Source organism: Zootoca vivipara, chromosome 7, assembly GCF_965207765.1.
Source record: "Zootoca vivipara chromosome 7, rZooViv2.hap1.1, whole genome shotgun sequence".
In the NCBI taxonomy this organism is placed as follows: domain Eukaryota; kingdom Metazoa; phylum Chordata; class Lepidosauria; order Squamata; family Lacertidae; genus Zootoca; species Zootoca vivipara.
In genome coordinates this window covers 7,186,017-7,200,733 of record NC_142590.1, presented here as the reverse complement: position 1 = coordinate 7,200,733, position 14,717 = coordinate 7,186,017, and the positions used below count along the sequence as shown (strand labels likewise).

Sequence of the window (14,717 nt, the reverse complement as noted above, 5' to 3'; positions counted from 1 at the left end):
CATGTGCATTTTTCTCTGCAGGAAAATCTCCTGTTTTGACTTCTTGACCACTCTTATTGTGGTCCATATTGTTAGTTTTTTGCCTCTTTACCTACTTATTTGTTTGTCTTGTCGTTACCACTCCCTTTCCTTCCTCTGTTGAAATAAATAATTATCCATGTGCACACCCTAAATAAATGTGCTGTGCACATGTATGAGTGGGAAAGACTCCATAACCAAGGTTCAAGTGCTAAAGCCAAAACTTGTCAGCTTGCCCTTCCCCAGACAAGCCCTCCAGAAGAAGAACCAGAGCAGCGCACGGAAACACCGTTTACCTTCCCGCCGGAGTGGTACCTATTTACCTACTTGCACTTTGACGTGCTTTCGAACTGCTAGGTTGGCAGGAGCTGGGACCGACAACAGGAGCTCACCCCGTCACGGGGATTCAAACTGCCGACCTTCTGATCGGCAAGCCCTAGGCTCTGTGGTTTAACCCACAGCGCCACCCGCGTCCCAGTAAGTAAGAAGCTTACTGGAGGGCTATTTTTCAAAGTTGAGATTCTGCAGCTCAAATTCTGCTTTTGTTGTACCTACAAGTATGCAGATTACTCAAAACATGCACTTTTGCCCACGTGTGGATAAATCAGCATGTGTTTTAAAGACAGTCTGAAATCTCTTGACTCATATGGGAGTTGAGGGGAAAAGAACAAAGACAAGCACTGTGAGTGCCTAAAGCACAAGGAAGAAAAAGCCTTATTCTTCTGCAAGAACAGCAAAAGCAAATCACTGTGGTTTCCACGGAGATGTGGAAACATGTTGGTTCAGATACCTCAATCTGCAGATTAATGGCTTGGAAGCAATTGCCCATCATTCTGAGTAAAAATTACACCTGGAAGCACTGGGAACATTTCTCAATACTCATACGATTATGGTCGCTTTTCAGTTTTATCCAGCACTGTCAACGCCCATCCTCAAAAGGCGGTTAATTACAAAACATAGTCTTGAACCATTGTTATTTTTCCCCAATATCTAGCATCTAAACCATTTTTGTTCACAGCAAAAACATCTGAGGGGAGTGATCTTTTCCTACCTTGATAGGAAATGTTTTGCAACCATCATTATTTACCCTCACAAATTTTCCTAAATCTAGGAAAAGGCAATGATGGTTTACAAGTTTCCCTGAGATGCTTAAGATGGTGCAGACTGCAAAAATATAAATTCCATATAGGCTGCTACCCTAACCCTACTTTCCTGAATTCCATTGAATTCAACAGAATTGCTTCTGGTATGATCTTAATTGTTAATGAGAAACAAATAATTCTCTTCTGGGACCAACATGCAGGTTTAACAGATTTAGAATTCATTTTATGATTCCTATTTTAAAGAAATTTAACTGCATTTACTCATGTTCATCTGCTGCTACCCACATCTCTTTCCTCCCTCAGTTTCTCCGTTGTTAAAACTTTGATTGCAAACTTCTTGGGAGTATGGACCTTATTAAGCATCTGTAAAGTAACCACAGTCTTGTATAAATAGTAATTTGGGAAGAGATAATTTGGCGCTACTGAAGGAATTTTTTTATTTTTGGGAAGAGAGAAATTGTAGTACCCCGACTATACAGAAATAAATACAACTGTTTTAAATGGTGGGCATGAAGAACTAACTTGATTTTATTGAGCCTTGCTCAAGTTGAAACACAGTCCATAGTGGAATTGGGGGGGGGAATTGAAAGGCAAGTGAACTATTTCCTCAGAAGCTATGACTGAGTCTTAACCTGTACCCCCTGAATTCTGCAATGGTTTCTCCTCTATGTCCCATAAATATACACTGTTGGTGTTTAAAGTAGAAGAATCAAACTGACCAGCAAAGGTTCTCAAACCAGTACCTTTATGAGTGTAGTAAAGGGCTGCAAATGTCACCATAAAGAAGGTTGTGGAGTATTTGCCAGCATTAACAAGGTGGGGAAAGGCCCGCTTGGTGTCACGGTATCGGCGCAGGCACTGGACGAATCTCAACCACGCAGGAATGCACTGGACAACTGCTCGCACTCCATAGGCATAGGTGTTGCAGATCTGACCAACTGCAAAAATAAAGACAAGCTTCTAAATGCAAGGCAAAATATGTCCTGTAGTTTCCTCTTGAAATTGTATCATTTTATCCAAAGAAAGTAGCTTTGTGGTTCAAGCAATGGCCCAACTTTATTCATCTAATGCTTCTCCAGTCCAGGGCATTTCATATAAATGCCTTATCACGTGAAGTCATGGCATGGAAACTTAGCAAACAAATGAAGCAAACACACCACCAACAATTCAACCACACCACCACCCTGAACTGGACCTTAAAACCTAGCATATCATAAGCACTTTCCTATGAACTTTAAATTCCTATTTAGGTGCTGTAGACAAACACCATTCCCACACACCAAGTTGATGTGTGGTGTTTTTTTTTTGACTGCATGCCAAATGCCTATATTTGTTATGGTTTTCCATTGAGCAAATAAGCCTAAATTTGCCTGCACATGGCCGTTAATGAAGCTCCCTTCTCATTGACATACCTGGATCTGCCAGCAATGCATCATTGGCTGCCCACTGGAGCTCAAAGCTATAGAAACAAATCATGTATTCAAGGTCCATAAGTATCATAGCCAGACTATTAAGCTGGTCGGCCAGCCAGAAATCTGCAAAGCCCACCTTATGGAAGGGGGCAGTGAACACCCGAAACTGCAAAAGAAAAAGAAAAAGTGTCATACACATTTAGTCACCACAAAACATATTTACAGAAAATGATAGCATGTTCTCTTCTATAGAAATGATCAAATTATCCAGCATTATAGGACAGATCTGTGGCAGTTTAACTATGTAAATCCTTTGTTTATTATATGTTCCTGATATTTGGTCATCATACAGTTTTTGGATAAATGCAGCTGTACAGTGTTGGCAATTGGTAATAAAATTGGTAATAACATCACATATTTTTTGTAAGGTGAGTGATGTAAATAGTGAAATATTGTTGAATATCTTGCCTACAAATATACCAAATGTAGGAAACTTGTAGGAAACAATAGAAATGTTTGCTGTCAGACACTTCTTCAACCATGATGGCTGGAGGGAATTTGAACTAATAGTAAAAACAGATTTTTCTCAATCTCTGCCCATTTCCCCCTCAAGGTCTGAAATCAGCTATGCGCCTCTCAAGCTAGACCATTTCATGCTCCATTTACCTTAGATTACAACTCTTCCTGCCTGCTTAGTTATAACAACAAAACACTAAAAGGGCAACATCCAGATTATCTAGTCTTGATGCTCAGTTGTACACAACACAAACAAGCAGGGGATACAGAAGAATGTTTGCATTGTTGAAGATTCAGACATGTTACAATCAACACCTTGTTGATTTCCTAACAAAAGACTAACACATTTGGCAAATGTGTAACCAATAAGATCATCGTCATTTAGATCCCCGCCACATTCGAGCTAACTAGTATCAACAGTAGTGCAGAACTCAACTCAGCAAGTGCAAATTTTCATGAAAAACACCCATTTGTGTGCATGACACACTTATTGCAGACTAAGGCTGCGTACGACCAATTGTCCACAACTTCTTAAAGCAGCAGATCTGTGTTCTGCCACAGGATGTGTTTGATATCCAGATTTTGGCTTACGTTAACTCAGAATTCCACATTATGACCAAACAGTGTAGCTTGAGCTTAATTTCAGCTAACGAACAAGGATAGTGACATAAACTCAAGAGTTCCCTGAATTCAAACCGAACAGGGAACTCCAGTTTAATGCACACCGGGGTTTGGGTACTAAAGCTTGAGCAGAGGAAGGGCAAGGGAAAAGTGTGCACCCAATCATAAGGAATCACTTATGCATCTACAGACAGTCATCTGAACATGGCTTAAGTGTTAATTTGCACAGACAAAACCAGATTAGGCTGCTTTCCTAAGCGCAACTGCTTGGCAGTAAGAAACCACTGGAAAATTTAGGAAGGAGCTTCTGAATGAGGCTCTGTGAGAAGCTACTGGATATCTTTTGGTTCCGACACCTCTCACGAATTCTCATGCCAAGAGCATCAGGAGCAAATGCCCTGTCCCATTCTATGGGAAACAAGAAGATGACGCGAGAGCACGAGTGGGCTAGAAACCGCTGTGCCCATAGCAGCTGCGAGGAAAAACAGTTGCTAAAAATCCCCCAACCTCTAGTACACATAGAACATAGTAACATATACAAATAAGCTGAGAAATTAATTGCCACTGTTGTTACGTGACCAAGGTTCAACGCTACAGCTTCAGACCTGTGAAAACACGACAGAACGGTTCTGTTTTTATTACCAAGGCAAGAGTCTGCAAGTGCAATTTCATAACAGTCACTAGGATGTGTGACTATAGGGCCATACAAGTGCAAACAGACACTTTAAATAATTTTAAAACTATCAAAATCGCCAGCATTTTCTACTGAAGAGTTTGTACAATATTCCTCATACAAGAAGAACCTTTAGCTTCAACCTGAAACTTTAATTAGCTGATACCTGGAATTACTATTTCAATAATGATTGCAGGACTGTTATATCGCAAAAGTTTTAATTTTTACTTGCAAAAGAGAATGTTATGGTATCAGCAGTGACCACTATTCCAAGGATATCATGCCAACTTAACCTTTTGCTCATTTGCACAAACATTTGCACACACAGTGAGGCCCTCAATCATGTTTAACAAGCATTTTGTGCAAGTACCCCTGTTGATAAGTAGGACAGGTGACTCTTGCCACACATGAACAACAGCACTGAGTCACTGCTGTTTTTACAGTGGAGAAACAATGTGTTATTTTATGGGTTTTGAGCATGTCTCAGCTTACCAAGAGTTTGAGAAGCCAAAAACGGGATTTGTAGTAGAAGGTTTTGGTAGGGTTTATGAGAAACAGCAACATAAATCCATACAATATAAGTGGGTTTGCCTGCATAGGAATATAGGGGTGACCATATATACATGCCAGCAGACTCAGGCACCACAATGTCCCAAGAAATCCAGCAACCTAGGCAGATGAAATAAAAACACAAACAATTCATTTGCAAAACAGCAATATATTCTCAAATCTGAACTATCTGTCCTGCACTATATTTTCATAAAGGTGAAGATTCCAGATATTTTTAAGCCATAGAAAAATAAATGGTGTTTTTTATATATATATATATATATATAAAGTGTGCAACTCATCAAACCTCAGTTACCTGACTAGTTAAACTACACAAAGTGTATTATGTATAACTTTTAAAGCACATGAAATTATATTGTTTTGTACACATGTAAGATTCAGATATCTAAATACTGTACCGTATTTTTATTCAAATAATAATTACCAGTAGAAATATTGCTAGACATGGAGCTGCAAGGTGCTGTTAAGCATAGCCCCATTTTTGCCACTTGGGATAATAGAAAACAGACAATTAGAACCCATAACAGAATGTTTCACTGCAAGATTCTGGCTAGTTCATTCAATTCTCCCTCTTCATACCTACTGAGTATGCTCAGTCCTCACTGGGCTGTTATTAGGGGGTTTTCTACCTTAGATACAAGTCTGCTGGTATCTCCTTCATGTGTGTGAGTGGTGCCATCTTAGCTACACAAATAATGGCATTTGGAGAATCAAGTTCTCTATTACTGTATAACCAGCAATGTATCCCTGGTGTGCACGTTAACAGAGTCTGTAGCTGAGGGGGCTGAAAAAACAAAAGTTGGCATCGAAGGCAGGAGACCCTAATCTTACTTTATGTGCATTTCCAGTTTCATGTTTTAATATTTAAAAGAGCTATCAGTCTGCATGCAAATCAGCAAAGCATGAAGCTTTTGTATGCAACTGAGTGCTTGATTTGACCGGGAAGGAGGTAAGAGTGGGAAATTTCAGAAGCTTGACCTTTGCTGCAACCCGATATGTATTGTATGTTTTTGACAGGGAATTCAAACCAACCTCAGCTGATTGTCTGAGACTACAATGTAGGGCTGGCACTCAGCACAGATCTCCATCCAAAAATGGGGTATAGAACCCCTATACTGCAGGGGTTGTTATACAGTGGTACCTCTACCTACGAATTTAATGCGTTCCGAACGCACATTTGTAAGTCGAAAAAATCTGTAAGTCGAATCCCATAGGAATGCATTGGGAGAAAAAATTCGTAAGTAGAAGCAACCCTATCTAAAAATTCGTAAGTAGAAAAAAATCCTATCTTAACCGCATCCAAGATGGTGGACGGAGCTCCGTTCGTAAGTAGAAACATTCGTAAGTAGAGGTACCACTGTATTCACATTGGGCTACAACAGCAATTGATAATGCTACAGGGTTGTTAACAAAAGATTCAGGGCCAAGGTTAATTCAGCAACCTATTCTCGCAGCAGCCAACCTTGTCACAATGAAATTCACCACAGACTACCTTGAAAAAGCATGCTTGGGATTTAAAAGCATTATCCCCTGATGCAGAAAAGAGACAATGGATTTCCTGCAGCCTCCTGCTGGATAATGTATTTTCTATTTGGATGGTAAAAGCTTTACAATTAGGGCAGTATCTGAAGAACTAAAAGTTGCCTGCATTCGTAATCAAGTTCAAGAATAATCTACCTAACTATATTCCTGACCAAGTGTCCTGTGAAAATTGACACTGGAGAGGTAATCCGTTTTGAAGATGATATATCAGTACGGTCAAACAACGGCAAAGGGGATGACAACATCTACTACTAATTAGGGTGCTCCAACACCCTATTGTACTACTTACCTCAAAGAGATGTTGATGGGACAAATTACTGCGAGGGTTGAGCTCAAAGATGAGGACATGATTCACACCAGCTTGCCTCCAGCCGTATGTGTTAATCCCAAGGAGAAAGAGGAATTCTATCAGGAGAAAGCCACCTCGGTAGATTCTTATGAGTGGCCACACGTTCAATGCTTTCAGAAAAATCACACCTGTCAAGGAGAAGATTCCAGTCAAGCATGTGCAGAATGGACCACTCATGGGAGACAGTCAATTTTCTGCTCCCTCGCAAAAAAAACCACACTCCTCATCTGGACTTAAAATTTCAGTAGAAGGCTGTGCATGACACCACACCACCTAATGACTGATCAGAACCCACTGCCCAAATACTATGCCTAAAATTAGGACATCTGAAATTTTGGGCCCAGAAAACCCCCATTCTGGGATAAAGTACATTCAATGGGCATACCTGCAGAAACTTAAGCAAGTTGAAATTAACAGCTTTTGTCACACGAGACTTACAAAAGGAGGAAGCTATGGAGAAGTTTGTACAAGGCTAAAAAGGGAGGCCATGGACAGATTTATTTTAGAAAATAAAGAGGGATCTACTCAAGTCAGTAGTTCCTGTTTTAAATACTATAGTTGGTTAAGATTCCCAAACAGCCTGGGCTCAAAATGTTCTTGATAAGGTCCTACAAGATTGACTCACTGGGAATGAGGCATATGCAGAAAGTGCTCATCCCCAAATGCAGAACCTATACTAACACAGCAAGGTTGAATGCATTTCTGGGGCTCATGGCCCTTTCATCACAATGTATGTGGAAGGCAGGGCACAAAGTGGAAGTGGAGCAGAGTTATCAGATGTCTACAACCAGTCAAACAAGCAATTTGCTAACTGGAAGAAAACACTTGCTTTTGAAAGGAGCTGCATGTCCTGGCCTATGTAGGAAGCTTAATTATCCTGATTGGGTCTGCTTTTCCCTGCTTGATTTGCTCCTACCCTGTTTCTCCGAAAATAAGCCGTAGCCATAAAATAAGCCGTAGCAGGATTTTTAAGCATTCAAGGAATATAAGCCATGCCCCGAAAATAAGACACAGTAATATGCCAGCTGCGGCAGGAGGAGGAAGAAAAAAATAAGACATCCCCTGAAAATAAGTCATAGTGGTGTTTTTTTTTTTTTGAGGAAAAATAAATATAAGACGGTGTCTTATTTTTGGAGAAACACAGTATGTACTGTGAACATTTGCATATGTAAATGGCCCCCCAAAGATAATTTCTTTTCCTACACCTTCAGCCCCTAATCTCTGCTTCCCCTCCTCCTTTCCCCTTCTCTTTATTGCTCTTTGAGCTTCTGTAAAACCATATTTATATTCTTCCATTTCCCTTAAAAAAAATAAGAAAAATGCATAAGTGAGAGGGCTTCTAATAAATTGGATTAATTTTGTGTGATTTGGATTTCTCATGGCCAGTATCAGTTGTTCCTTGAAGCACTTTAATGTTATCTCTTCAGTTGTAAAATTTAAAAAAAAACAGTGAGAAAAACTGTTCATCTGATTTTGAGATCTACCTTGCCAAGCAGCATAAAGGATGAGTTATTGAGAGACAAATGAACATTATTCCAGACATCAAAAGGATGAAGAGATAAGAACTGTTCAGAATGCTAAATACGAGCATAGTAAGCATGGTAGCAATTAAGTACAAAAAGAATTCAGCACACTTCAGACTCTTATAAAGAGCTTCTCTGGCACAGTTACAAAATGCTACAATCTTTTCTAGAAAGTTGAGAAACCCTATTTTACACCTAAATTGATTCCGCACCCCACCCCAGAAGGGCAAATGAAAAACTAAATCAAACAGAAGCTACATAAGATGATGCTCTAGAGCTTTTCAACAAATTACAAGTAAGTTGACAGACCTAGATGACATCTGCCCAATAATTCTGAAAGAACTCAAATGACAAATGGTTGGTTTTCTAATAAAAACAGTATAGTGTACTTAAAAATTCACCTCTGGAAAGTAATCAATGTAATCCTAATTTTTAAGGAGAGATCCACAAAATTATTGGTTGGTTAGCTAACTTAATAACTTATTGGAGTATTGGTGGAAATAATCACCCAAAATATGTAAGGAAACAAGTCTTGCTGAAGAAGAATTAGCATGACTTCTGCAAACGGAAATCCAAGGCCGGCTCTAGGTAGAGTCCCGGTGGTGCGGGGCGCCAGGCTGGTAGGTAGGGCGCTGCGCGTCAAAGCCGCGCGGAAGCCATGCTGCGCCCTGCGAGGGCAGGGGCGCCGGAGCGATCTCCGCCCCTCAGCACCAGGGCGCGCGACCTGCTCAAGACTGCCCTGGGGAAATCCTGTCTCACAAACCTTCTCAGTTTCTTTGGGAGGATCAATCAGTATCTAACAGACATACTTGAACTTCCAAAGAGGGATTGACAGTATTCCCCACCCAAAACTCCAAGTAAACTTAACAGTCATGGAATAAGAGGAAAGCCATTATGGATCAGTCATTGGCTATAGAATAGGAAACAGAGTGGGAATGAATTGGGCAGTTTTCACAATAGGTAGAGTATTAAATGGAAACCCTCAGGAATTTGTACTGGGACTAGTATTTTTTTAACCTGTACATAAGTAAATCTGGAGTTAGGGATGTGCAGTGAAGTGACCATGTTTGCAGGCACCCATTACTCAAGGTGGTAAAAGCATATTTTATTATGAATTCCAAACTGGGCAAGTGGGCTTTAAAATACTAAATATGGCTCAATGTAAGTATTAAGCGATGCTACTTAGGGAATAACATTTCCCAACTTCACATATCCATTGATGGAGTAAGAACTGGCAATGCCTGGCCAAGAAAGAGATGCTGGACAATTTAATGAAAATGAACTGTGTGATACCTTTGGGGAAAAAATGTAAATTTATGAATTATTAGGAAAGGAACTGAAAACAAATCTCCCAGGATCATAATATCCTTATATAATTGCAGAGAGGCCAACATTATATTACAGTTTGTGCATGTACACGAAAGCTCATACCTATGACAAACTTAGTTGGTCTCTAAGGTGCTACTGGAAGGAATTTCTTTTTATTTTTTGTTTTGTAAAACAGGTAAATAAATGTCAAAAAAAGTTGGAAAAGTGAAGATTGTTGTGAGGATAAAAACGTATACCACCTTGAATTTCTTGCAAGAAAGGTGGAGTATACATGTAATAAACAAATAAAATAAAGTAGTAGTGCAAAAATGAGCAAGCAAAATGATCAATTGGTTGAAGAACCTTTCACTGCGAGGAAAGGTTACAATGTCTGGGGCTTTTTTGAGTAGGAAAAAAGCTGAGGGGCATAAGAGGCTGATACAATTAAGCATATTGTGAAGAAAATAATTTTTTCTCCCTCTCAGAATTTGGAGTCGTCCAATGAAACTAACTGGCAAGACATGCAGGACAGGTAGCTACTTCTCCAGAACCCAAGCAACCCCCCTCTTCCCTGCAAGATTTTTAGAAAAAAGATTTCATATTAGAGAACTGATATACATGCTCTGTTTGAGAGACTATTTATATTATTTCATATGCTACCAGGTCTGGTACCTGTAGGAAAAAGAGGATCTGGGAGCACAAATTTAACGTTCCTCCAACCCACTCCATACTTTAAATCACTGTTTCTAGAACTTAGAGAAAAGAAAACAACTTCTGAATGTAAGGATTGTTGGGCAAAGTGTGTCTAATTGCATCCCCCGCTCTGGCATCTGTTGCTCTTCATTATCCTGAATATTTATTACTTATAAAAGGTGCCCTATTACTATAATAGGCACCATGCAAAAACTGAGACCTTGCCCCATCTGTAGACTTTCAAACAATGTTAATTGGTTATGCGAAAGTATTCTACACGTGATCAAAGGCACTATTTAAAAGTTAGTTAGCAATTCCAGAGTTGAGCCCCGGCATAAAAAAGTTGTTGAGCTCATTTCGGGTAAGCTCAAGTGAAAACCCTGCAGTCCCCAGATCCACCTTTAACTAGTAATCCTTGACAAAGGACTCAGGCAGACTGAGAGGGTTTCGAGGAAGAGAGGCATATGGCAATATATAACCCGGAGCGATTGGTCTTTGCAATCAATGCCTGCTTTCTCACATAAATTGTATGTGTAACTTTAAAATCATTTTTAGTATTAATGTTTGATTGTGAGGATTATGCCACTGCAAGCCTCATTTGGGATACAAACCCTTTCTGAACGCTTGAAGCAGGGTTCCCCAAACTTACCTCGCCGAGGGCCGGTGCCGCCAGCGCCTATCGTGCTGCGGGCCAGAGAGTGCGGGGGCGCGCGTCCATACACGTGTGCACACGCGATTTCCAGCGCACCTCCGGGTCACTTGAACACCGGAAATAGCTTGTGCACATGCACATGGGCCTCCTCCGGCCCGGAAGTGTGCCGGAAATGATGCTTGCGCATGCGCACAAGCTATTCCCGATGCTCCGGCGACCTGGAAGTGGGCAGCTACGCCGCGCCGGTGAGAGCGGGTGGCGGGGGTTGCTGGGGGCTGCAGAAATGAGCCTCGCGGGCTGCATCCGGCCCATGGGCCTTAGTTTGGGGAAGCCTGGCTTAAAGTATTCTTTGAAGTTTCAACTATGCAAATTAATTCACAAATACACAGATGGTTCTAAATACATCCAGAACTAACAAGAGCTACATGATATGAAAAGATCAATGAGCGCATGTTTTACAAGGCGACTGACTAACATACAAAGGGAAAATAGAAATTTTTGATTACAAAATACAGAGGAACAAGTATGGAATGGGGTATTGAATATATTGGATTAAAACTGATTAAAAGAGATTAAAAACTGATTGTTATATATTTACATTAAAGTGCCTGAAAACCAGGAGGTACTATACAAAAAAACTACAAGATGCATATTAGCATATTCAGTGAATCATTTAGATCCGGCACCCCCAAACTTCGGCCCTCCAGATGTTTTGGACTACAATTCCCATCATCCCTGACCACTGGTCCTGTTAGCTAGGGATCATGGGAGTTGTAGGCCAAAACATCTGGAGGGCCGCAGTCCAGGGATGCCTGATTTAGATAGACATTTCAAGCCATGTTAAAATGGCACTGATAAAAATGTGATACTGGGCCCAATTTGCACAAAATATGTGGAATAATGAGAATATTTCAACTTAAAGAATTTGGTGAAAAGTACCTGAAGACAAGCAATTTCCTGTGAATTTTGGAAAGCAAACTAAACTATACAGAAGACCCCCCCCCTCCCCCAAGATTTCTGTCTTTTGTCGATGTCTCTCCCCACTGTCCAACAGAGCACGATCCACAGCAATCTGATATGGTTCCTAATAGTTCCTAGCAGTCCCAATAATCCTAGTAATCACAAGAACAGAAAGCTTTGCCAGAAGGTGAAGCTGCATCAAATAATAAACAACGTTCACTTATGGTGAAATTAATCACCTCATGATTAGGTCATCCAAATCCACCCGTGTAGGATGACTAACCTGAAATGATGACTGTAACGTTCAACACGATGAATATTCCACAGAATAACCCGACCCTAAAGGTAGTCCATGCTGGTGCAGGCTGCAGATACAAACAGAAAGTTGGTTTAAACAAAATCATATTCTTGTCAGCTAAATTAAACTGCGTTGTTGGGTTGCTGTTTTTTTATAAAAAAAAAGATTGGAAAAATCCTGACAAAATCAATAGTATCTCAGAATTTATAACTCTAAACTCCTCTTGGTTTGGTTTGGTTTTAAGACAGATTCCATACTGTCAACTTGAGCGAGAGATGAAGGATCAAGAAACACACACTCATTTGTTCAATCACTACCTTTCGTTCTCTGACATAAAACAGCATAGGGACGGATCCACACAAGTGTACGAAGCTCTGATTGGTGCTGAGCAGGCACCATGTTTTATCTTTATAATGCAATGTCAGGCATCCGATGGTAGACTCCAGGCATTGTAGAAGATGAAACAAGGTGGCTCCCCAGAACTAAGCACCTACCTTGCTGGGAGGCAGGCGTGCCAACTCAAGGGGGCAGAGGTGTCTTTCGCGCCCCCATATTTGTTTGAAGGGCTCCTCCCCAATACTGAGGGGGACCGGTACAATGTTGTGGAAGGCTAAACCGGCCTGCGCGGTGTTGGGAGACACCGCGGGGACTGACGCGCCTGGCGTGAAGCCACACAGGCCTGTGCAGTGTCTCCCGGCGCTGCAGGGACCAGCGTAGACTAGCAGAAGTCTATGCAGTGTTGGAAGACGGGTGTGATGGGAGCCGCCCCCCTCCAATCTTGGGGTGTCACTGATGGGAGTGGGTGACTGGTCACTGCAGTGCTGCTAGGGGCAGTTCCCATGTCACTGGAGAGCCCACTGCAGAAAAGCTGGGGGGAATGTTGGTGGTGCTCTGGCAAGACATTAACCCCTATGCACCCAGCCATTGCCCAAGTATGCCAGGTACTGACACCAGCCCAAATGAGCCTTTTGTCTGTGTCTTAGAATGAGTGACGTGTCAAATTAGGAGACAGCTCCATCAAGGCCTCTGGTACGCTTCATGCTGGTGGGAGTTATCGAGCTCTTTGCTTTAACTTGTGAGCTTGCATGAAAATAAGCAGCAAGAATGCAAAACAAAATCCGTCCTTGAAACTGGAGAGCACACGAAGGTCAGATAAAAAGCTTCCAGGCTTTAAAACCACATGCAACTTTCTCTTGATTTGGGGACACTTTACTCTCCCATGATACACTAATAGCTGCATTGTCCTCTGAAGCCAAAATCAGAAATACAGAAGTGGAAATGGAAGATTTTGCCCATGCCAGTTCTTATAACTGCATATGCTCAATTCGCTCTGTCACACCAAAAGGCTAAAATGCTGTTGTTGCTGCTGCTGCTGTTTTTATTATTATTATTATTATTATTAATTATTATTATTATTATTAATTATTATTATTATTATCTTATACCCCACTCATCTGGCCAGGCCTCCCCAGCCACTCTTAAACCCAGCTAATCTTTCATCACCTGTGCAGCTCCCAGTGGTGGGACACGTAATCGCTTCATGGCTTTCTGTCGGTCTCCATCTTCCAATTCGTTAGTCACCACTGTCTAAAGAACCAAATAAATAAATAAATAATCAGTCATGCCTTAATTCAAGACCTGTCCATTAAAAGATGCTTGGCAGAAGGAAAACACGCTCAATAACTCAGTTGCTATCAACGATCACAACAGCAGGACACATTTAAAGGTACCAGTTCTTCAATTTATTCAGATATACCACATTGTTACCATAAGCTGGTTAGCAGCATTTCGAGAAGATAGAAACACTAGCAATACCCGAGCTAATTTTGTCTGAGGACAGGCGAAACAAACAGGCCAATGTACTCTACCTCTGTTTCAGAGATGAGCTGGTTGATTTTTTTGCAGGTATAAAATGGTGCCACTTCAACGTGTGCGACTCTCCAATCTGCACCTCGGGGGGTCTCCAGGATCTTGTCATGTTTCTTGAGGATTTTACGGAATCCTGTGAAGTTTAGGTTCTAAAGATATAGAAAAATCCACCACCACATTATTTTCTTTCAATCTTTACAACATTAACTTTGATTAGAGATCAGATAACAGGAAAAGTGAATCAATCTTCTTGGAGGAGGGGGGAAAGCATTTAAATGTCACAGTTTGTACAGACTGAAGCTTGGCAAAAATAACAAATGCAGTTAAATTTAATATTCTGCCCTGTTGTAGGAAGCAAGTCTTTTCATTTATTGACATCAAAAGGAGTCTACACTCAGTAACAGAATGAAATTAAAGACCATCCAGATAATAAGCTAGGCAGAAATTGTGAAGGAGTGTTTATTTTGCTAATTCTTAAGAAATTAGCTTTAAAAGAAATATCCATTAATGCCCATTGGGGTTGTCATCATAAGCAAAACAGTAGTTCAAACACGCCATCGTGTACATCATGTTTTTAAATTAAAAGTAATCTTTGGCTACAACCTATATT

General features: G+C 40.8%; 1 protein-coding gene across 2 annotated transcripts in view; it reads right to left on the bottom strand.

Moving 5' to 3' along the window:
• XPR1 (xenotropic and polytropic retrovirus receptor 1) overlaps window positions 1–14,717 on the bottom strand; it is a 100,680-nt gene that overhangs the window by 25,894 nt on the left and 60,069 nt on the right. For both annotated transcript variants that reach the window (XM_088674862.1, XM_035124297.3), the window contains 7 exons: window positions 14,107–14,256; window positions 13,742–13,825; window positions 12,224–12,305; window positions 6,745–6,932; window positions 4,836–5,012; window positions 2,534–2,699; window positions 1,865–2,059 (listed from right to left, as the gene is read on the bottom strand). In XM_088674862.1, coding sequence (XP_088530988.1) covers window positions 1,865–2,059; window positions 2,534–2,699; window positions 4,836–5,012; window positions 6,745–6,932; window positions 12,224–12,305; window positions 13,742–13,825; window positions 14,107–14,256 — 1,042 coding nt within the window. The remainder of the gene's footprint in view (window positions 1–1,864; window positions 2,060–2,533; window positions 2,700–4,835; window positions 5,013–6,744; window positions 6,933–12,223; window positions 12,306–13,741; window positions 13,826–14,106; window positions 14,257–14,717) is intronic.